General features: G+C 40.2%; 1 protein-coding gene across 7 annotated transcripts in view; it reads right to left on the bottom strand.

Annotated features, from left to right (window-relative positions):
* The window catches only part of LOC136422296 (protein phosphatase 1 regulatory subunit 12A-like), a 43,767-nt gene extending 22,522 nt beyond the window's left edge, over window positions 1-21,245 (bottom strand). For 2 of the 7 annotated variants that reach the window (XM_066409962.1, XM_066409965.1), the window contains exons 1-11: window positions 20,728-21,243; window positions 11,199-11,329; window positions 9,994-10,112; window positions 9,398-9,557; window positions 7,961-8,105; window positions 7,154-7,228; window positions 6,765-6,841; window positions 5,857-5,916; window positions 2,370-2,542; window positions 1,928-1,998; window positions 1,105-1,380 (exon numbers count right to left, since the gene is read on the bottom strand). In XM_066409962.1, the coding sequence (XP_066266059.1) occupies window positions 1,105-1,380; window positions 1,928-1,998; window positions 2,370-2,542; window positions 5,857-5,916; window positions 6,765-6,841; window positions 7,154-7,228; window positions 7,961-8,105; window positions 9,398-9,557; window positions 9,994-10,112; window positions 11,199-11,329; window positions 20,728-20,979 (1,539 nt within the window). In that variant the 5' untranslated portion in view covers window positions 20,980-21,243. Of the gene's footprint in view, window positions 1-1,104; window positions 1,381-1,927; window positions 1,999-2,369; window positions 2,543-5,856; window positions 5,917-6,764; window positions 6,842-7,153; window positions 7,229-7,960; window positions 8,106-9,397; window positions 9,558-9,993; window positions 10,113-11,051; window positions 11,116-11,198; window positions 11,330-20,727 lie in introns of those variants that run through there. The other 5 variants (XM_066409968.1, XM_066409964.1, XM_066409966.1 and 2 more) reach the window with 5 other exon arrangements.
* Between the last annotated feature and the right edge of the window lie 2,732 nt (window positions 21,246-23,977).

The following is a 23,977-nucleotide window of genomic DNA, read 5'->3' as shown; positions in this document are numbered from 1 at the left end:
AAAATGAATATCCCACCATAAATATGTTAGGGTTGAGATTGCCGATTCTGTCGGTAGAGATCCTGTATAATGTTAACTTAACAAACTGTCATAACTTTTTGACTTCAGAAATAAAAATAAAAATCGAATAGCCTAACCAGTACAAGTACATCAACATACAGTAAACATGTCTATTGATTATAACAGACAAAACAGAGTACAGAGCACAGGAAGAGGAGAAGTCTAACGAAGCATGGAGGGCACCAGAAAGGGTGGACAGTAACGACACCTCACGTCACAGGCCGTACTGTCTAAGAAACCAAGGGCAGCACCAAAAAGGAATCTCAAAAACATCACAGGCTGTACTGTGTACAAAACCAAGGAAGGCACCAGAAAAGAAAGAAGGACGGACAGTCACAAAGATGATGTCACCAGCCGTACTGTCTACAAAACAAAGGAAGACACCAGTAAAGAAAGATGGACGGACAGTCACAGATTCTGAAACTCACATCACAGGCTGTACTGTGGAAGAAACCAAGGAGGACACCATAAAAGAAAGGACGGACAGTAACACAACTAACAGAAGCTCATGCCACAGGCTGTACTGTCTACAAAACTGCAGAGGGCTCCGAAAAGGAAAGAAGTACAGACAGTCACAGATTCTGAAACTCACATCACAGGTCGTACTGTTTACGAAACCAAGGAGAACACCAGAAAGGAAAGAGGATTACAGACAGTCACAAAATCTCAAGTACCCGGCCACAGGAAAGGAAAGAAGGACGGACATTTACAGAGTCTGAAACTCACATCACTGGTCGTACTGATTACGAAACCAAGGAGGACACCAGAAAAGAAAGAAGGACAGACAGTCACAAAAGATGACGTAACAGGCTGTACTGTATACGAAACTGCGGAGGACACAAGAAAGGAAAGAAGGACAGTCACAAAAGATGACGTCACAGGCCTTACTGTTTACGAAACTGAGGACGTCACCAAAAAAGAAAGAGGAACGGACAGTCACAAAAGCTCACTTCACAGGCCGTACTGTCTACAAAACAAACTAGAAAGGAAAGACTGAAGGACGGACAGTCACAAAGGCTCATATCACAGGCCGTACTGTCTTACCCTCTCTTTGTCCTTCTCTCTTTCCTTCAATCGCTCCTCCCACGGTTTATAGAATATACTGGGAGTGGAGGGCGATCTTTGTAATTTCTCTTTGGATTCGCCGTTGTTAGTTTCGGGCACGGCGCTCGAACTGCCCGTTTTTCTCAAGCCGGAGCGCCAACTTGTTGGTGTCTTGTCGTCGAGAACCTTCCGCCCGGCGCCGATTGCAGTAGCCGACGTGTCCGCGTCGGACGGTTTATGTGTGAGAGCCGGTGAGGCGGTTGTTGTGGGTTCGTGCTGAGGGAGGATACCATGCAAACGGCGTTATGCAACGTTAGTAGCAAACGCAAACATGCATAATATACTAGTACATCAGATTACATGCCATAAAGTCACTGATTAGATGATATTTGCATTATCAACTTTTTTGAATCGATACTTTGTTCGTGCTATAACAAAGTGGTTGAACATATCCACCCCATACAAAGTGATTGCATTCACTTGTTCATACTCGTTTAGTATCCATAGATTATGTTTGCAGTGGTTATTCAATGATCATCATGCCAGTTGAAATATCAAAATGCTTCAAATAATAAAGCTAGCTTAGAAGACTCTGATAAAATGTGAAAACTGCATGCTTTCCATACAATATAATGTCAAGAGACTTGTCAAAGATGAAAATGTTAACATTTTAAGTGATGGTTTACAAAATTTTCTATTTGCATATAAGGCAACACTGAAAAAGATTGAATTTATACCTTGAACCTCAAATTACCATAAAACCTTTTATGACCTGAATTCACCTGAGGCCCCCTGGCCTTACTATAGGTGTCCAAAGACGTACCTGGTTGGTGCCTGCGGGAGTGATGCGGGTTAGAGTCACCCCCCCTCCTGTCCTTCGTTCCTTATTCACTCCTGCAAACAAAAAAACAACAACTCAGTTTCGGAAAAGGTTAATATGTTGGTGGTAATTTTGCCAGTGATCTTCGGAAGCGAAGAAGCAGCCATCATCATCAATTTTGCCAATTTCCCCTCTTCTGAGAAAAAAGATCCTTTGATAGAGGATTTTGTAAAAATTATCTAGCAATTTGTTAAACAATGTTTTGCTCGATATCGAATCTAAATACACCTGTCTAATAATCTTTCATAACTTTTTTTTATTTCATTTCATAACAGATTAGCTTAAGTATGCATTTTACTGAATCTGAACCTTAGACTTCTTGTTATGACAAATTATTTTTGTGTTTATTTTCAACTATTTCAATTGAATTTTCCGGTCACTCTACCTTCATCCTCGCTGTTGGTTTCTACGGATGACTCCTCGCTGGAAGACTCCTCCGAGCTGGACGCCTGCTTTTTGTTTTTCTTTAAGATGCTGGACTCTAGCGTCCGCCGCTCCTCCGAGATGTCCTGCATGAAGGATGTCTTGTCCTTCAGACTTATCCTCGACACAGAGGTCCTGGAAAAAAGTTTTTTTTTTTAAGTTTTAGTCATTTTTCTTAATTTTGTATTTTACACCTCCACACAGTAGTGTGGCCCAGTCTCAAACTTTGCTTACAAAAAGTTCTTCAATTTTTTTTTTCCTTCAAATTCTGAGCCATTTGTCCCAGCTTCGTCACCTCTACACAGCAGTGTGACCCTCAAAATTGGTAGGGAAGATTTACAGCTGAAAAAGGGCTACGCCCCTAAGGCGTCGCCAAAAAAATCCTTCATACAGCATTGTTGTTAATTCCCATTGACATCTATTTTAACACTTCGACCTACTAAAAGGTTGATAATGCCATCCAAAATTAGACATTAGTAGGACAGCAACACAGAACGATGCTGTGCTCTTGTTTGTTTAACAACTTTAAAGTTATGACATATTCATAACCATTGGTGTATTGAATGGAAAACCTTGGAGCAATACACAATTTTTAGTATGAAGATACATACGACGGAATATAATGGCAACAACAATGGGAACTCCAACTCAATTATTATGTGCATAATTAAAAGATATCCTTCTCTTGAATCACCTTTCTAGAATCATTTCAATAAGCTGTTAATTATTTAATCAGACAGCAATTAAAAGAAAGACATTGATAGATTGTCATTAATAGCATCTGCATTATAATTACACAAAACACAACAATCACCTTTGTAAAACATTTCCAACAGTCAAACCTGTACAAGTGACCCCCTCTACATAAGAACCACCTTGGGCCAATGTGACAAATTTTTGGTGGTCCCCTAGATATTTTTTTTCATTGACACAAGCATTAAGAATCCTGTCTATTGTGACCACCTGTCCACATAGACCAGATTTTATTTGTCCCGAGTGGTCTTCTTGTACAGGTTTGACTGTAAATACATTTTTATACCTCAATATCTTACCTGACCATAATGAGTACATACATGTATAAATTCAATGCATTATGAAGACAACTTCTGCATGGTAAGTCAGTGGGTAAATGTACAGAACAAGCTACAGTTTGCCGAGGGAACCCACGAGAGATGAGGTGGACTATGGTTCTACACAGAGGCGAGGATGAGAGCTAGTGCCTTTATCAGTCAGTCCAACCTGTAAAATCGCAGCTTGAAATCGGAACTAAGAGTCTCTAGTGTATCTACACAGTCAGGAAGGCATGCAGATTTTTTTCTATCCTTTTCTACCAGGACTGAAGCTTGTGTTATGAAATTGATGCAAGGAATGGCCCTGGCAAAATGGCCTATAATCTGTCCTTTTGAGGTTTTATGTGTTGGGCAGCTGTCAGCCAATCATGATCAGATACTCCCAGTTAGGCTACCAGCCAATCATATTGCATCTTTTCTTCGAGAGGCAATGTGATTGGCTGGTTACCTGCTGTTACCAGTTAGGCTACCTGCCAATCATGAAACCTCTTTTGGCCAAGAAGCACTGTGATTGGCTGGTTACCTGTTGTAACCAGTTAGGCTACCAGCCAATCACATTGCCTCTTGAGCAAAAGAGGTGACTTGATTGGCTGGTAACATGCCTGGTGACAAATGCCCCAAAAAGGACAAACTGTACACCATTTGCCAGAGCTCTTGCTTGCGTATTGCCTAATATGCTGGTTCACTGTTTAAACTGCACATGCACAGCAAGATGTATTGAGGGTAAACTGTCAAAGGTGAAGGCCCCTAACTTGTAATAAACAGTTCTTGTCTTGACCATGCTTGATACATGTCCAGACATGACTTTTCTTTGTCTCAGAGGGCTTCAATTTTGACCAATCATTACCAACAATACACCCCGCTACGTATGTGCAGTAAGTTTAAACTTACCGTGAACCAACTTATACAAGCTACAGGCCTGGTTGAGAGGAAGATCTTTTTTCTGGCACGGAGTTAAACACAGGAGAGTCAGATATGAGCTGAGATGACTGGCCCATGAGACCCACTGTTATGAGATGAGCGGATCGTCTATATATGGTAAACTTTTGTTGTTGTTGACGTTTTTTTAGTCACAGGCTAAGGACTAGTTCCGGACACTGACGACGTCACGTTATACGAGGTTTACAACAATGCACTGCAGCTGCAGACAGAGCCACTACCAAAACACAAAATAATAAATGCCTATGCTCCCGAGGTGTGGCCAAAAACATGTATCAGATGCAATTTCCACATTATAAACACGAACTACACGCACAAGATGGTATGTACTTTCTGAGGCTTTCTTTCATGTACTCGAGCAAGTTCTTTATGTTCTTAAAAAAATTCAAAACGTGCACATGCGTCAAAACATTTTGCTTTCTCAGACTTCAAGCAAGTCATGCTATAAGCTTTCCTCTATCCACTAACCAGCTGAGAGGTTTAGTTAGTTTAGCGACAACCAATTTATAGTTGCTGGGTTTTGTTTAAAAGAAGCCATGCTCCGCTGGGTCACACTGGACAAAACCTTTCTCACATCTGACTAACCGAAAAGGCAATAGAATTTCAAAATCAAATCAAAGAATAGAAGATTCCTGCATCTGGTATTTTGAAGGCCCATGTTCCTAATTTTACACCTTTTCTGAATTCATGTTTTAACAAACTTAATGTGACTGGTGGCCTGTATTTTCATTTGCAAGATGCCTGACTTTGAGTGAATTCTGTGTAGATACAATTTTCATTGTCGCAAGCATTCAAAGCAGACTGAATTCTGTCAGATAAGTGTTCTCATAGGTCATGGTTAGAAACAACTTCTCTGTCGGGTTATTCCAAATCTTGAATAAAAAGAAGCGGATACATTTAACTACTAACAGGGCATAGGATATTTGGAGTTTCTTTTAACACAACCAGGTAATCTCACCTGCTGACGTTTCGGTGTCTGTCAGACACCTTCTTCAGAGCTTCTGACTGGAGTACTGCTTCTCACCGCTTTAAGTAGCCGATGTAGGTGGCGCTCTTGCGGCGAGAACTTAATCCCAAATGTGGCTGAGCTTGTACATTCTCGCCGCAAAAGCGCCACCTACATCGGCTAATTATAGCGGTGAGAAGCAGTACTCCAGTCAGAAGCTCTGAAGAAGGTGTCTGACAGACACCGAAACGTCAGCAGGTGAGATTACCTGGTTGTGTTAAAAGAAACTCCAAATATCCTATGTTCTACCAACCTGATGAAATTATTTTAAGTACTAACAGGGCAGCTACGTATTAGTGTTGTTTTTTTATTACCGGTAACAGAGTGGTTGATGCAGCTGCAGTGCTTGTAAATAAGTCTACAGTTTCTAGACAGAAATGTTGGATCGGACGTGGACACTGGCTAGCCTACAACGGCGTGTCTGGGCACGTTACCTCAGCTCGGTGTCCGCGGGCCCATTGTAAGAAGAGAAAGGGGCTGACTGCGAGCCCACGCTGAAAAAACAGTCAAGGTAAGGTCAATGCCAGCGGGAAGTGGACTGTGTATGCAGGACAGAAATATAGCAGAGAGAAGGGCACGCTTTTCTATTTCCCTATACAGGTGATCTGTATAAGCTATTCGTGTATGTACCAGTGTGTCTTTCAAAAAGCTATCTTCTATTCATCTGTCCAAATATATTACTCTGGGCAGTTTATCATCCTATTTTCTATGATAGCTGATCTTTGCAAACTTAGTTACCAAACAAAACTCTCTCGTTGTCTGTCAAGATAACAAGCCAAAGCCTGTATAAATCATCAATGTGTCTTTGGAAAGCTTTTCTAACTGGTACAGATTTCTGTTTCCTATGACAGGAGTTCTGTACAAGACACCGGTGTCTGTCCAGATGACTAACCCAGCGTAGTTAAACACCAGTATTTTCTAAAAGAGATATTTGTAAACTGACAATGTGTCATTCAAAAAGTTTCTTTCCTTTTCATCTTTTGAGATACCTCACCTAATTATGAGCCAGTTTAACATGTGCCATCTCCTTTAACCTTTGACCTACCCAGCATCCTCCTGCAGTCTTCTTCCAAACCCTCATCACAAAATAAGAGTCAATTTGGATTACTACATACCAAAGCCACTTGATCATGAGTTACCAGTTACATGTAAAAGCAACTCCTTTCCCTAAATCAGAAACATCAAGCTCACTCACTGAGCTACATTTCCTTCTCTAAGTGTCTTTAATAGAGTTTCCTTCTAAAGAATTCGTGAGCGTGATAGTTTTAAATTAGAAAACATGTCACCACCTTCTTTGTTCCTTGCAGAGTGAAAGTGTTTCTACATTAATTTTATACAATACCTTCTCTTGAGCGGCGCCTTTTCGTGCTCATTGGTAATGTCTATCACCGGCTTCTCCGCTGGACGCTCTTTCTTCATCTGAAAACAAAACGGCTTCAATGTTCAGGATATCAAAATCACATGTTTTTCAATCTACTCTAATCTAATCCAATCTAATGTACCTTAATATAAATCATGTACAATCTGTATCACATTCATCAGTCTTATTATCATTCATGGTCCAAATGTATGTAAAAAGATGATAATATTATACAATCATATGGTTGACCATGAAAAAAACTGTTTACAATTTCATAGGATGAGAAAACATTGGGTAAAGTGAGGGATTATAATACTATATATAACTATACAATGTTAGACTGAGGAAGTATCAAGAACAGTGATACTCACAGTGGCCTGTCTTTTCTTGAGTTCTTCTAAATATGGTAGAACGTCTACATCTGCTATGTCAAACGGTGATTGCCCCTGAGGAGAGAAAAAAAATACAAGAGTTTGTCGTGAATACTTGATAATCTAAAAAAAAAGAATTGATAGAAACAGAAAGCAAGTGCATTCAAATTAACAGATTGTTAGAAGGTACTGTAAATTTGTTTGGTTTTATTATAATAGTGGTTCGAAGTAAGAGAGAACAGAAGGTTTTTGCTGTGTTTAAGTTTGTGGTGGAAAGAGTTCTCTAGTACAATCATCAACCAAATGGTAATGCATATTTGTAGAGGTGTCACTGCAAAACTAAGCCAACGATAACGTTTTCCTACACTATATCAAGATGAGAAAAAAAATTAAAAGCCATGAGTGCTCATGTCGAGAGCACATTCAGATGTTGCAAGATGTTTAGCTGTGACAACAGGAAGATGGCTAGTACTGTTCAAAGTGGTCCTATGACAGGGCCACCTCACATCTTTAACTGATTAGGTATCAATAAAGGAGAGAGACCCCTGTCTATCTACAACAGTTCTGACCAGGCAAGCAAGATGAGGAGTGCACATCTCATCCTTGCTCTCCTATAATAGTGGCCACAACTATTAAAAGTAACACTTACAGCATAGTTGGCTATGTTCATGTTGCACATGCTCTCTTTACCGTGAACTTAAAATCACCACCACAGGTCTATCTACAACAGTTCTGACCAGCCAATCAGAGAGTGAACATCATGTCGTTGCTCTGCTATACTAGTGGCTACCACTTAGTAACACTTACAGCATAGTTGGCTATGTTCATGTTGCACATGCTCTCTGCCAGCACCTCACAGGCCTCCTTCTGGCCCCAGTGCGCCGCGGCGTGAAGCGGAGTCCAGCCGTCGTTGTCCACAGCGTTGATGGGAACCCCGGCCTGGATCAGCAATCTGGGAGACACGAAAAGTGAAAGTGTAAGACATGAAAAGTGAAAGTGCCAAGGACACCTCAAGGAAAAGGGTAAGACACATTAAAGGGTAAGACATAAAATAAAAGTGTCAGACCGTATAATATGTACTATGTACTCTCGCTAATGGAGGTCTTTCAAACAATAAACACAGCATGTGAAAGGGTGAGACAAAAAGTGAAAGGCACAAAAAATGAAAAGGACAACCCGACTTCCCCAATTTTCTGTGAACTTTCTCAATGAAAAGTCTGTTCTACCAAGATTGCACTTGATGCAAACAAAATACTTACATTTTGGAGGGCATTTCTTTACTTGCTGAACCAACAATTTTGTCACAAAGACATAGACAACAATAGACAGGATTCAAACAATTCAACTTGCAAACATTCCTAGTTTCTATACTCAAGTCTTCTTGTATAAACATTAACATTATCAACAACAAAAAAGGCCAGAACAGTGTTCCCTTACTGCATGACTTTGATGTAGCCCTTGGCTGCTGCCACATGTAGCGCGGAGGCTACTACTACTACAGTAACTACTACTACTACTACTACTAACTGTTCCATTACTTACTGCATGACTTTGATGTAGCCCTTGGCTGCTGCCACATGTAGCGCGGAGGCTACTACTACTACAGTAACTACTACTACTACTACTACTAAATGTTCCATTACTTACTGCATGACTTTGATGTAGCCCTTGGCTGCTGCTACGTGTGGTGCGGAGGCTACTACTACCACAGTAACTACTACTACTACTACTACTAGTACTACTACCTGTTCCATTACTTACTGCATGACTTTGATGTAGCCCTTGGCTGCTGCTACGTGTGGTGCGGAGGCTACTACTACCACAGTAACTACTACTACTACTACTACTACTACCTGTTCCATTACTTACTGCATGACTTTGATGTAGCCCTTGGCTGCTGCCACATGTAGCGCGGAGGCTACTACTACTGCAGTAACTACTACTACTACTACTACTACTACCTGTTCCATTACTTACTGCATGACTTTGATGTAGCCCTTGGCTGCTGCTACGTGTGGTGCGGAGGCTACTACTACTACTACAGTAACTACTACTACTACTACTAACTGTTCCATTACTTACTGCATGACTTTGATGTAGCCCTTGGCTGCTGCTACTACAGTAACTACTACTACTGCTACTACTACTACTACAGTAACTACTACTACTACAGTAACTACTACTACTGCTACTACTACTACAGTAACTACTACTACTACTACTACTAACTGTTCCATTACTTACTGCATGACTTTGATGTAGCCCTTGGCTGCTGCCACATGCAGCGCGGAGGCTCCTGACTTGCTGTGCTTCTTCTCCTTGATGACGCGGCTGTTCAGCCATTGGTTGGCGTCCTCGATCATCCGTCGCTCTTCCTCGCGCCGCGCCGCTTCAAGATCGATGCCTGTGGCAAATTTAGAAACAGAGGAGGTTTGCAAAAAGGTTGGTAAGGTAAAGGTAGTCCCATAGCATTTTTGAGGTCATAGGGGCAGTAGGATGTTATCCACTGTGTTTAGGGCACGGTATTGGAAGGTGGAGCCCATCTCTCTCCTTCCACTGTCTTTTACTTAGTACATCCCCAACCAAAGTCAGGGACCCATTTTTACACCTGGGTGGAGTGAGCAAATTTGTGTTATTAGTACTTTTCCCAAGGGCACAACAACGGTGGCATGTCAGGGGATTCAAACCCAGGACCTCTGGGTGCTGGGCCAAACACCCTATAGCTAACGGTTACGCCAGGTTTGTACCCAATTTTGGGTGCACAAAAGTGCCTATTAACCCAGTATTTCCAGCCCTGGTACAAGCCTACAGTGTGGCCCTTGTTTGTAACATTTACTCACTTTGTTGTTCCACAAACTTGTGTATGAGCTGCTCCATCTCTTCATCCTCCGCAAGGTCCAGAGGCGTTTCTCCTTCGTTGTTCACAGCTGACAGATCTGCACCGTTCTCGATAAGGTACCTGGGGGGATGAATGAACATTTCTTTAACCTTTGTAAGCCTTCAGACGTGTACAATACTATGGTTAGAGTCACCCCTAGCATTCCAATGTTAAAAATGTGAAATTATTTTCTAAATCAACGAACAGCAAACAGATCGGCACCGTTCCCGATAAGATACCTGGGGGATGAACAAACATTTCTTTAACTTTTGTAAGCCTTCAGACGAGTAGTACTACAATGTTATGGTAAGAGTCATCCCTAGTCATCCCAAATGTTAAAAATGTGACATTTTCTAGATCAAAATTTACATTGTCTACTAGGTGAGGCAGCAGGGAGAAGGTTACATCTTTGTGGAACATCCTTGCTTGAGCATATAGTCGCACTGTGGTTATGGGACCACTTGCCTTATCTATTATCAGTACAACATGTTGACACTTTTCCATTGCTGTCTTAGATTTATAATGTACATACTCTCAAATATGCAAGGCGGAATAAAAAACGGGTCGTTTTTCAAATCAAAACAGGCTGATAAGCACAGTACCTTGGACAAATGAAATATTTGAGATTTTGTGACTGATAAATTTGACGTTGACAGATGATAGTAGTGAAGGATAGATTTCTGCTTGAACCTTGTGTTAATTCATGACAGGCTAAACTCAGCCTGCTTGTCGTCTTTTTATGGATGTTGTTAGAGACCAGATAATCAATGTACTTTACCTATATAGATTTAGCATACATTTATTTGACCAAAGACATGCAAATCCTACCACAAAGAAATTGAGCATGGGAAATAAAAAGAAAATTAAGTCAGCTTTTTCAATTCTGTAAACAGTTCATCAAGATGTTTCTGGCATTACTGAAGACCACAATGTTACTTTGTCAAATTATTCAAGTATATATTAGGTCCTGGTTCGGACCTGTACCAATACCTAAACCTCTGTGCCTATTTTAATACGTACTGTGTGATTTCCAGGTGCCCACAGGAGACAGTGGCATGAAAGGCCATCAACCCCTCATTTTCAGGGTACTGTACCTAAACCTCTGTGCCTGTACCTGATGTCACGTTATGGTACACATCCCTACTGCTTGTGTAATTTGATACGTACTGTGTGATTTCGAGGTGCCCACAGGAGACGGTGGCGTGTAAGGCCGTCCACCCCTCGTTGTCAGGGTACTCCATGTCAGCCTCCTTCTCCACCAGAAACTTCACCATGACCATGTTGTCATCTATGCAAGCCTGGAAATGGGAACAGAAAAAACGTCATTAAGAAATTTGAAGACTAAATTACAGTGTTTTATTAATTCATTGACATTCCTTGTTTGTTTGCTTGACATCTAGAATTGTACATTTGTGGAAGGAGTGAAATTACAGATATATAATGTCACCTTTTCAAGATGTCAACCTAAAGACCAGACTGTAACAGTGTAAGGTTTTGAATCACTCACAAGGTGGGATGGACCCTTAATCTTATCAGCTCTTTAACTCTCCTTAAACACATGTACAGGACCTCCATTTTCCGTCCCATCCAAGAAGAACATCCCTAACCAAAGCTAGGTGCTTGTTTGTTTGTTTGTTTTATTAGGATCTCCATTAGTGGTACACTATTCTTCCTGGAGTCCGAACATTAAAAAGCAAATACAGAAACAAAACTTATACAATAAATAAGGTAAGTAAAGTAAAGTAAAGTAAACAAAAATAAGTGTAATAAAACTAAAGATAATCGGGAGAGGCCAGAGGTCAAACTGAAATAATCAACATTATCTGCATATTTTCATTAAGCAATTCGAATTGAAGTAACAAAACTTGAATATATGACAATAACTCAAACGAACTGAGGGTGCTCATTTTGAAGAGCGGAGTGAGGAAATAGGGGTGAAGTGCCTTTCCCATGGGCACAACATCAGGACCTGCTATAACTGCTTGGGATCTGTGCCATTAAAACCCCTGGATACTGAGCTACACAAGTACTGCAGTTGACCAAAGGGGTAAAATGTTAAGGTTTATGTCAAAGTGCTGAGTACTATAATTTATAGGTGTACGTAAAAAGTGACAAGCTTAAAACTGGAGGAGAGACTAGAAGTTTTCAGACACATGTAAGAGTAAGAAAGCCATATATAAGACATCAGCTGCCATAAATAAGTAAGTCACCAGCTGGGCTATGTCTTTGCCCCAGTGTGGTAGTGCCTGTGGCCAGGAATATTTGACAATCCCCCCTGAATTGGGTCACTTGTAACCATGAAAAGAGTTGTAAATTTTCTGAATCCTTCAAACTTGAAAATCAGTAAAACAAAACATATATTATCCGAGTAAAACGACAAAGTTGTCATAATGCTACTTAACTTCCTCAATAGTACTTATTCTAATTAGCATGGTCAATAATGACAGGTTTGTGTACATGCACACATAGCTTTCAAATTGAATATCCACCAATAACTTTTTTCTAAAAAATCAAGCTATACAAGGGGATTCATGCAAGTACCTACATGAATACTCTGCTCATTTTATTGTAAAAATGGACTAATTTTGGCTTCAAACAATTTGCATTATAACATTGTTGTCTTTATGTTAAATCACATTATAAGTCTGTGCAATCTTGACTGTAATGCCTCTCCCAAAATAACCTGTGCTGTAACGAGCGTACAAGTATAGAATAATGACCCAATGTTTCTGTTTTAGGATAAGTGCCCTGGAAAGTATTTTCAGGATGTACTACGTTACCATTTGAGCACCTGGCTTAAGGGCACTGCCGTCACCATTGCTGGATACCATATTTTTCTTGGTGACAGCTGTTTCCTGTACGTTTGGATGCCGTCTCATTTGTGATGCCATAACCCTGAGTGGTGGTTTTAAGTGAAAGTTCACAAAACTCGAATTTCACTGCAGCAATAGTAAGGAATGTTCAATCTACAATGTTACATTGGGCTCGAAATTCACTTTTAGCAATAGATGTACTGGTGCTCAGAAAAGAATTGGTATGCACAATGTAAGATTAAGTAGAATGCCTAACAGCCTCTCTTCATAGCTTATATCTTGAAATTTTATACTGTAATTCACTTCACGGTAGCAAAACTTCACGGTTACTAAGGAAAATGAACATTTTCACTGAACTTTAACTTAACGGTGGCAGGCGGCAAGTGATTTATAGAATGGATGTGTGAAGGTTCATAAATAACAACAACAGTTTTTTTTCGTGGTGATGATAAGTTCATGGTACAGAGGTGACCGTGAAAACAGTGAACATTAAGTTACAGTGAAAGAAACAAGAATTACAGTATCTACTAGTAGTCTATCATCAGCATGTTGAACAAGTATTACACCATAATACAACAAAGGTTTTATTAGTATCACTTTTTCTGATTCTTGAATGTCAAGAATATGCTAGTGTACCTAAATATACATAATAAACAGAAATGTAGGTGCACCTAGTCAAAAATTAGGTACATAACTCCAGTTCTTAGTACACAAAAGTTCAAGCACCAAATATTTCGAGCTCTGAGCAAAAGTCAGGAATGCACAAGGTAACTGCTGCCCATACCCCCAGGCAAGTACATAGTAGTTGTAAATCAAAAAGACATCTCATTTGGCAAGCAGAGTGTTTAAATCTCTACACAGGAAAGACTGCCAAAGTTTTCAAATGAACAAGTGTCATTTCAAGTTTGGATCCATGAAAGTTCATGTAAGGATAGCTACTTTTTAATTGTAGGTTGCCTTACATAAGTTTAACACTACAAAATTGACTAAACCAAAGTTTTTAAAAATCACACAGGTCCAAAATATTAAAAAATCAATGTTCCAGTACCGTACCTGAAAAGACTTACATACTCTTAAATATGTACCTGAAGGTCTGTTATCTCAACTGCACCTGTACCTGTACCTGATGTTACAGTTAGGTACCCAGCCCTAGTCAGGAATGTATAATATTTGTAAAATGCTATTACATAATTACTTTTACCGCCCCTTTCCCCAAGGCAGTGCTCTAATCTACAAGCAGATGTTGGGGTGAAATATTTTATATTTTCTGATGGTATCTGACAGTTGAGGTAAGTCTAAGAGACCGTCATTCTGATCTTTCACGGTTTCACCCAACATCTGCTTGGAGACTAGGCAGCTATACTTGAGGTTAGGGGCTCAAAATACTCATCCAAAACCCGCAATTTTCAGGAAAAAATTTCAAGATGGCACACAATAAACAGTAACTAGCAATTCCACAAACTATATGTTAAAGGCTACAGACTTGTACTATGAATCTCATATTGCTAGAAACAGGAATAAATTTAATATGCCTTCCTCCATTTTCGAACCTGTTGTATGGCAATGCGGAAGTGTCTATTACAACAGAGACATCTGAATGTCAGTTGAAGATAGTGTAGATGGGAGTGCACGTAAGGACAACAGTGACTCCTATTACCTTAGCTGTAGTTAGATCCTACTGTACTTATTTACACGAAGATCAGAAGCACATAGCAGAGGTCTGGGGTGTAAGGGAGGCCCTGTGTTTTACCACAGCGGAACAGAAGGGGTTAGGGGTGCTGTGGTTTAGGGAAGGATCTTGTAAAGTGATTCCTCAACATTTGAAAGATATCAGAGCTAAATTGTGCCTGGCCCAGCTTTTCATTCAAATTCTTAACCAATTTCTACAATATCTGAACTTCTATTAAGCTATACTGATTTAATTGTTTTTTTTAAATCAAGAATACAATGGTGAAAAGGAAAATGAGTACAAAAACAGAGAGTGAGGGATTGAGGAGAAAGTCTGTACCATGGTGCACAAAGTTTTAGGTGGCAAATACTAGGTGGCAAAAAATAAGTCAGATTCAAATTTCCCTCCCAGCCTTCTGTTTTCATTCTTTAAAAAATCAATCATTATGTCATTAAAAAATCAATCTTTAAGAAAATTAGAATATTCATAGACAACATATAAATAATAGATGTAAATAAAATGTGCCCAAAACCTCCTTGCTGAAACCAATGTAAGGTGGATATAGGAACTCCAAATGGGTAAAAAAATCTAGCTTCAACTTTCAAGCCAGTACAGTAGTGAATCCATTACACCCCTAAACTGACACCTATTCACTGCTAATTTAGCGTAACAAAGGTTAAGTGAGAAATACATGGGACACGTGCCAACAAGTAAACAAAACAACAATTGTGAAAACAACACTTAGCACCTACTTGGGATACTGGTTCAATGGATATGCCTGGCTTTCAGGTAAGTTACTCCTATCCAATACACTTAGCTTATTTTTTTTGACAATCATTAGTGAGTAATATAGAAATTTCTCATTGGGATATCAGAGGTGTAATATCAATTATGATAACAAATCATACATGCAAATTAATCCAAGTACATACTGTTTGGGCCCATGCAGACCCTAACACTAGATATTTTGTAATGCAGATATTTTCTACTAGAGGGATAAATTTAGTCATTAGGCCTAACTTGATAACACATGTTTACATTTATGCAAATATATTGTACATGAAATAGGAAACAAATTTGGCAATGAGAATGACCTACGGGTCAATCCGAGTTATCCGCGATTATATAAAGTCACAAACAAACAAGACACGGCAAAATACTTCATCAACTTATTCATCTCGACTATGGGTGTAATATTTGTTGTGTTAAGCAAGAAGTATTTTACATCAAACTGTGTCGTTCAGTTGACTGGTGTGAAATCACTATCAGAGACACAAATCAATATTCCAAGAAACCCCAGTCTGCAACCTTCGACGTCCCGTGACGTCAGCGCAATGTGACAACCTATCCCTAAATTATCTGACCCGGGTAAACCGAAACCCATCGGCCATGTTCTGAACCTTATCGTATGTTCCAGACATTGACACTGGTTGACCCGCGACGCTACGCTAGCAAGATAAACATACTTTTTTATTCCACTGTCAAAATCATCACAAAAAGACAACCGTATGCCATTTTCTGATTCCTGTCGTATGACATTGTGGCATACCAGTACGTAGTATTGTGGGGGGTATATGTAACCCTATATCTCTCTACAAAAGGGTAAGCGGAAAATGCGGTCAGGAAATATTCAAATATAGAACAATGCCCTTATGGACATAGCGGGTGACAATTTGATTTTCATGGATGCGTTATTGATTGCTGTGAGTGTGAGGGAGCAAAACTATTTTTGTTGTTTCGGTCATGTCCAAACAATTACATTTTTGTGGTGACATTTTGCATTACTGACACATATGAATTATGATTTTAAGCCCTCTAATTCATTTGGTTACATTTGGTAAATCATACATTGAGCATCAAACCCCCAGACGATGGGGAAAAGAAGATGATAAAACGGTGAGTGAGTGAGAGAGTGAGTGAGAGAGAGTGAGTGAGTGAGTGAGTGAGTGAGTGAGTGAGTGAGTTAGTGAGTGAGTGAATAAGACATCTCTGATAATCATCGTCATATTTGCTCCGAACATTTTTCCTCCATGTGTAAATTTTCTTAGTACAAACAATCTGTAAACTCATGTTAATTAAAATGACATTGAATAATTCAAAATCTAAAAGTATCAGAATTCACTTGCAGAACTCAACATTATGGTCTAACTCTTGGACCTGTGACAACCTGAAATGTTCATTGGCAATCTAGCTTTTGGCTGAGAGCAACCTGGATCCAAAAAAAGTATTCGAATCCTGCCAATGATACACATTCTTTTCCGGACTGACCCATTCTTAGCAATTCTGTAAGTTGTAATCCTTTGAGTTTGTGTGTCATGTTGTGTATGTTTCATAATAAAATATATCTTAAACCGAACCTGTATGTTACATTATTATGTTACACGCACTAGCGCCGATGTTGACATCTTGACATTAGAAACCATGTTAAGTCCCTGATCTTATCATTAATTATTCAGAAGCACCAGGCCAATTTGCGCAATTCCAAGTATGCTCAAGGTCCACAGGAAAATCCTCTTCCCAATGTTTTGTATACAGCGTGTTGCATGACAACTGCGAACTAAACACTGAAAAATGAACCATATGTTTTTACTCCAGAACCTCCAAAGTACTTTTCCTTCAAGAAATTGTAATCTTCTGCAGATAGAAAATTACCCTAATTACGTTACGCATTTAGAAAACCACTTATTATATAGAGAAAGTTGAAACACTGAAATATAACCAACTGTCTTTGTAAAATACTGCTGTGCTGTATAAAAGTATAAATTTTCAAACATTCAAAATTGGCCAAGAAATGCTTGTTTAACAGGGAAATGCTTAAAAATTGAATATCCTTACTTTTAAGATAGCAAAAATTCTAAGAGAGCAAAACAATCTCAATTTTTAGGCATACAAAATTGACAAAAAACACTTGTTTTAAACTAAAAAATTAAAGAGAAACACTGAAAGAAAATTGAACATCTTTAATTCTAAGATATGAAAAATTATTGGACAGCAGAATATTGCTATGTGTTGTGCTCAGCAGTCGCAGCTATGTGATATGAAATCACAATTTTTCAGAAACACAAAATTGACCTAATTACATTAGGATAACACCAACCACTTGTTTTACCATAAATCCAGCCTAAATAGGATATAAATAGGTCCAGGACAGGGGACACTGGCTGTGTTTGTTTACTTTAGTGGATGGTGACCCCAACTGGACCCAATCGGAGATGAATACTTTCTAAATACCTGAAAGTAAAAAGATAATGCTCATCTCTCTGTTAAGCTGGACTTCTAATGTACCAAGATAGATGTGAATGTAAGGGCTGTAAGAATGATTGTGTTTCTTTATAACCAGAATGAAACAAAAATGAAAACAGGGAAAATTACTTGGGTTCTCAAACCTTGGGCTACATCAATCTATATCCTTGGTTCAACCAGACGTTTCAAAGTAGAAATTTAGCAAGATGACAAGACGAAAACAGAGGACTGGGAGGAAAATGTGAATTTGACTTTATCACTTAAATTTCCTTCATAAAATGTGGACCAAGGTACAGACTTCCCTCCCAGATTCTGTTTCCATGTTGATGTTTAAACTCAGTATTTTAAAAAAAATCTGAGAACCAACAATTAATATATCTACAGCTTATCCTCCTCCATAATACCATGCAATATAGCTCTCTCTCTATATAGATATACATATACTATACAGAGAACTAGTACAAGGGGACTCTCCCAAAATTTGATTATCACCCAATATTGGGAAAGATCAATGCAAAACTGTTTAAGTCGTCCTGCTTGCAAACCCACAACAAACTCACAAACCAACCAGTGCTGAAAAAAATTAAAAAGTTGTCTTGGAGGTAGTCATAAACTAATCTAAGATTCGGGGAAATCCTAATGTGTAAAAAGATGACACAATTTTAGTAGAACTCTTGTCTGTCAATAATTGACATCCACTTGAGGATGCTATTCAAGAACTGGAAATTCTATTTTTCTTGCAGAACTTGAAATAATTCAGGAATTCACTTACACTTTCTGCCCATGCGGTTCATAATAGCAAACCTTTTTTTTTTAGCCTGATAAAATGCAAATTGAACATATCATTTTTCTCCGATCTTAATTTTTTCTGCTTACTGCAGGTAGGTATTTCAAGCTCTGTATACTGTATCTCCTTTCAGAATAAAACTAAATCATGTAAAACCTAATCACAACAATCACGCCAATATGATGTGTACTACACAAGATGGCAGACTCCTCTGTATTGCGTAAAACTAGACGGAAACATTCGTTTTGATCTGTGTTCTGAGGGTAGGTACGTCAGGCTGTCTTTACTGTGTCTTGTTACAAAATAAAACTATAGGATACAACATTCCCTCCAATACAATTCAAAATGTACTACACAAGATGGCAGACTCCAGTGTATTACGTAAAACTAGATGGAAACATCAGTTTTGATTTGCATTCTGAAAGGGACTATTTCGAGCCCAGTTGAAGTCTCTTCTTTCAAAATAAAATTATAATATAGAATCTGCAACATTCACTTAAATACGATGTGTACTACACAAGATGGCAGACTCCTCTGTATTACGTAAAACAAGACGGAAACGTCAGTTCTGATTTGTGTTCCGTCCGACCCTTATTCAAAGCTTCCGAGTGCAGTGACTGGGAGATGTCTGCTTTAGTTGGAAGTAATGAACACAGAACGTTCCTCGGCTTGCCAGGTTCCTAACTAGCCGGCCTGTCAGCGGAGCCCTATTACATGGCCACATCTGCACTGGGTTCACAACAGCAGATAAAACGCTCTGCCGTCCAAGAAGTGTTTCGCCGATAATGCAGGATAAGGGCTGCCTGGGTGCAGTTAAGCTCGCTGGCCAACTTTTGCACTTATATGTCACCCCCGGCCTACATGGGCCGTGTGACCAAATTTGTCAGGGACCATACCTGCTGTAATTACGCTACTGTATGATGACACTAGTAAGGGGGGAGGGGGGCGGGAAGGTGTTATAACTTTCGAAACTAGGGTACACTTGTTTGTTGTACATTGTTCCTCTTGTTGTGTATATCAAATATGTTGATATATTGATATCACATAGCAATCTTGCAGATACAGGCGTAAATATTGGAACTGGAAACTGACATGCGATTATTAAAGTGTTTTGGTTGTGTAATTTTAATGTCATGTCTTGAAATCGATTGTTGCTTCAAATTAAACGAGTTAATGTTGATTTCGTGACACGAGCGCCAGTTGCGTTCTCCAATCAGATCGAACAGGATGGAACAGCGCTGGCCCAGTCTCCACCAGTTTGATCTCAAGTTTCAAATATGGACAGAGGGCCCCCAAACCATCCCAACTATCCAGTCACCATCAAACACTGCCCCAGCAGAACTGTTTACAGAGAGTGGAATGTGCTGGGGGCCGTGCTGGACTCACAGAAAGTTATGTGCAGAAAAATCGCACCCAATTCATACCAAAGTTTAGCACAGGCGTTCTCCTAGGCCAACATGTGTGGTTACTGGTTAGTTCAGGACGATTTTATGGGTGTATGGGACAGTAAACATCGCCCGAGTTTGGGGGCCGGGACGCTTTACTGGAATGTGAGCAAATATGTATCCGACATGCACGCCTAGCTAGCTCCCCCTTCCAACTAACAATAACAAATACTTAAAATAGATAATAATGGTCACTAGGGCCTCCTGTGGCCAACGTTATTACCGAGCACACGTCATCATTGTTGGAATAAGACAGCTCTGGGGGCTGGAATTGGAACGTTTGGCCGGCAACATGGTTTATTTGCCAGACGTCCCGAGTCTTTCAGCCGGCGGGCCAACTCCGCACCCCCCCGGCCGACATCTTCGGTCGAACCGCCGTAGCACGCCGAGAAGTGGAAAAGGTCATCGTTGTCAGATCTAGAAGGTGTTGGCTGTATTATCCAGGGAGGGCCAGGGTTACCCAGAGTTTTCAGATCGCCGGGAGAAAGCTCGTGTTGTGTTACATGCAGTTATGTTGGTCGGGGTCAAACAGAGATGATCTAGACGGCCTGGGTTCGATTCTCAAAACCGCACGGGGGGCTCCGAGCCAAGACTCACCGCTCCGTTTGTTGACAAAGTTTGGGCGACACGATCCTTACCCCACACAACTAGCACACCTGATACACACTGGAAATACACCTGTACACGTCAGATATGTTAGATTAAGGTATATTTTCTGTTTTCATTGAGTAAAGCTCACCTGATGAAGCGCCGTCAGTCCATCTACATTGGCGGTATTGATGTCCGCACCGTTTCTCAGCAGTTGCCCGACTTCTTCCGTGTCGCCCGCCGCACAGGACGCTAGGAAGACGCAGCCCTCTTGGAACTTCACCCTGGATCGCTTCCGCTTGGGCACGGTGGGCTCGCGTTCCGTGTCGGACTCCAGCCATCGTTTGAGCTGCTCTTGCCGCTTTTCCTTGGCGGAAGCCAGACGGGAGTAGTCGACCGCCATCTTGGCTGTGAGGTGGTCAGAGCCTCCCGGCCCGGCATGCACCGCGGCACCCCACCCTACGTCAACCCAGTAAAGTTTGCCTTGGGAACTTCTTACTTTGTCCAAGGGAATTTCAGAAATAGACTTAGTTTTACGTCATGTCTTGTTTGTTAAGAGTTGTAAATCTTATACGCTAGTCATCCCTCGTTACCTTAGAAAATATCGGCGAGGAAGATCATCTCAGTAGAGGTGTTTTCTTTCATGCGTACGTGCGGACGTTGATCCTAGGTCAAGATCATGAAATTGTGACATTTTCTAATCAAAACGCAGAAGTAACTTTATAAGCCTACGTCACATGTACTGTTTATCAAGCTGGTGTACATACCTATGAGTCATTGGGCGTAATAAACATACAATTGTCAAACGCTGCTTCAAAATGCCTCAACATTCTGATGTAGCTAACGTTAAAGTGTTATATCATAATGACTTTTTGTGTACATTGTCTTCCAAACAGGAAACTTGAGTCAGCGAACGGTCAAAACAGGAAGAAGCCGAAGGGCCATCGAGAGTTCTGAGAAGAGAATTAACTAGTGAAAAACAGCTCGGAAATGAAGAAAAACAAGATTGTAAGAGATAATATTTGAGAAGGCGTGTATTCAAAACACTTTGTTGGAAAATGCATGCTATAATACGACTCGTCAATTGTACTGCGGTGACCAAAAGGCCAAACGTTGAATTATCATTGTAAATACCATTCTACCAACAACTGAAAAAAAAAACCACAATATGCAGCGTCTAATTTTAGTTTTAAAAAGACTCCTTCGGGGACCTTCTGAATTGACCTCTGGAAAATGGAAAATGCATGCACGACTTACCAAAACGTTGAAATATAAGTATAAATACCTTTCTACTTACAAGAAAAAAAACAAGTTGCAGTGTCTAATTTTAGTTTTAAAAGACTCCTTCGGGACCTTCTGGATCGGCTTATAACTCCTCTGGCAGATTATTCCCCGTATTTGGCCAACTTCTACTACTTTTCCCACCCAGTGGAGTCTGATGTAGATAAACTAATCCTGCCCAGCAGGCCCGAGTCCACACGGTCTGGAAACGCGGGCAGCTGGTAGCCCTGACGTACACAGTCCTTGCGAGATACTTTTCATTTACTTTCAAGGTTACAGAACGGGGAAAAAAATCATGTCCTTGCTCTTCAACCACCAGGGACGTTATATACTAGTACTGTCCTTGATACGTCGATGAAGGTTAGACATCCAGGTAAAACGATGCGCAGGTAACAGCTAATTGGATAAATTTAGGAAACGGTCAGACGTTTCGTTATGCATCCAGTATCAGTCACTGAAGGCGAAAGGCGTAGTGGACACTCTGACTTGAGAAACGTCTGACCGTTTCCTCATGATCGGATCTATCCAGTTGATTGAGTAACTGTTACCTTTCGTATACCGTCCTTGCTTACAGATCCAGTTAGCTTCTTTGCTCCAACCGGGCGGAGTTGCTCCCCGAAAAATAAAAGGAAAGCTACCATTGAAAATGGCGTAAGTGAAGAGAGGTCAACTTTCTTTACAAGCCAGCACCGTTGAAAGTTGTGAACAAGTGATTAAAATTCATTGAATGCAAAGATTAACAAGAAAACGTCACTTGGTGATCATTCTAAGGTTATCAAAGGGGTTACTGTTTGAATAGAAGATAAAAAAGCTTCTACTGTTTGGCCTAATCTAACCTCTAGACTGGTCTCAGCACATCTTCTTTAAATAGAAATCTACCTTTCTGCAGCAGTTGTTATTGATTACGCCCGCAGGACGTGTCAACAGTTATGATATGGTTTGAGGATAATACGATAATACTTGATTTGAAACAGAAATCAATGCACTAAAACTTCCTTCCCGTGGACTGAAGCCGACTACTAAAATACTCTTAGTCTTTCAACTTGCTGTATACGAGAAGAAGATATTCCATGCAGTCCACCATCATATACCTTTCCAAAACACACACATGTGTTAAAAGATCAGTATTACAGTTGTTTACGGTCATATTATTAGCCTGGTATTCAACCGTATTTTCAAAAGTAAGTTCGTAGGGCCTCGCTATCCAAGAACCCCTAGCCCTCAGCAACGGCTTCTTGGATAGGGCCGGTGAAGCTAAATACGGATGGATAGCAGGCTTATGTGTCATCGCAAGGATTAATCTGATCACGATGGTAGCATTTAATCATTTAATCTCCAATCGGTTTAAGAAAGTACATGTACTAGTGAATATACATGCCAGTTGTTAGCTCCGACCCCGAAGTTATGTTGAAAAAGAAGAAAAGAAACGAGAGACAGACAAAGCGGAAAAACGTAGCCAAATTAGCAGAATCTACTAGTCGGGCTTTTGGGGCTGACTAGTATCTGTTCTGATTGTACTCGATTTCTTGTGGTCCGCTTTCCAGACACTGAAATATATCATTATTAAACTGATATGCCATTAAAAAGGCACATTTTAAGCTCTCAAAAGCCCCGCTAATAGAGCCTTCTGAAAAAGCGCAAAACAAGACGGAGCTATAATCGTCCTCCGCTGATAAAAAAAGATGTCTGGTGCTGCTAAGTTTCGTCTTGTACAGTAAGCAAAGCGACCTAGTTCTCTGTGTAAGGCTCTGTCCTGATGATAGCCGCGGTGACTCTGGGAGGACGTACTATATGTAATACTAATATACAAGCACATACGTCATCCCAAGGAGGTTTAATCACCCCCCTTGGTCATCCCAGAGTCGCCGCGGCTATGTACAGAACTAGATCTATAGAAGAACCTGCCAAAACTTTTGTTGTCAGTCGAGACCAATGGTCCAAATTATTTGACAATTATCATCATTTGACAATCATGATTGTTTAATATCCATGCAACCAGCGCGACAAGCTGATCATAATTTGACGATTGGTCACGACACTTTCGGAAATTTGATACCGCCCTTGGATGACGCAAAGCAATGGCACATACCACAATAATTATAGGGGCATTCGAAAAACAA

Source organism: Branchiostoma lanceolatum, chromosome 16, assembly GCF_035083965.1.
Source record: "Branchiostoma lanceolatum isolate klBraLanc5 chromosome 16, klBraLanc5.hap2, whole genome shotgun sequence".
NCBI lineage: Eukaryota > Metazoa > Chordata > Leptocardii > Amphioxiformes > Branchiostomatidae > Branchiostoma > Branchiostoma lanceolatum.
The sequence above is the reverse complement of the archived record's forward strand: the minus strand, read 5'-3'. Positions and strand labels throughout refer to the sequence as shown.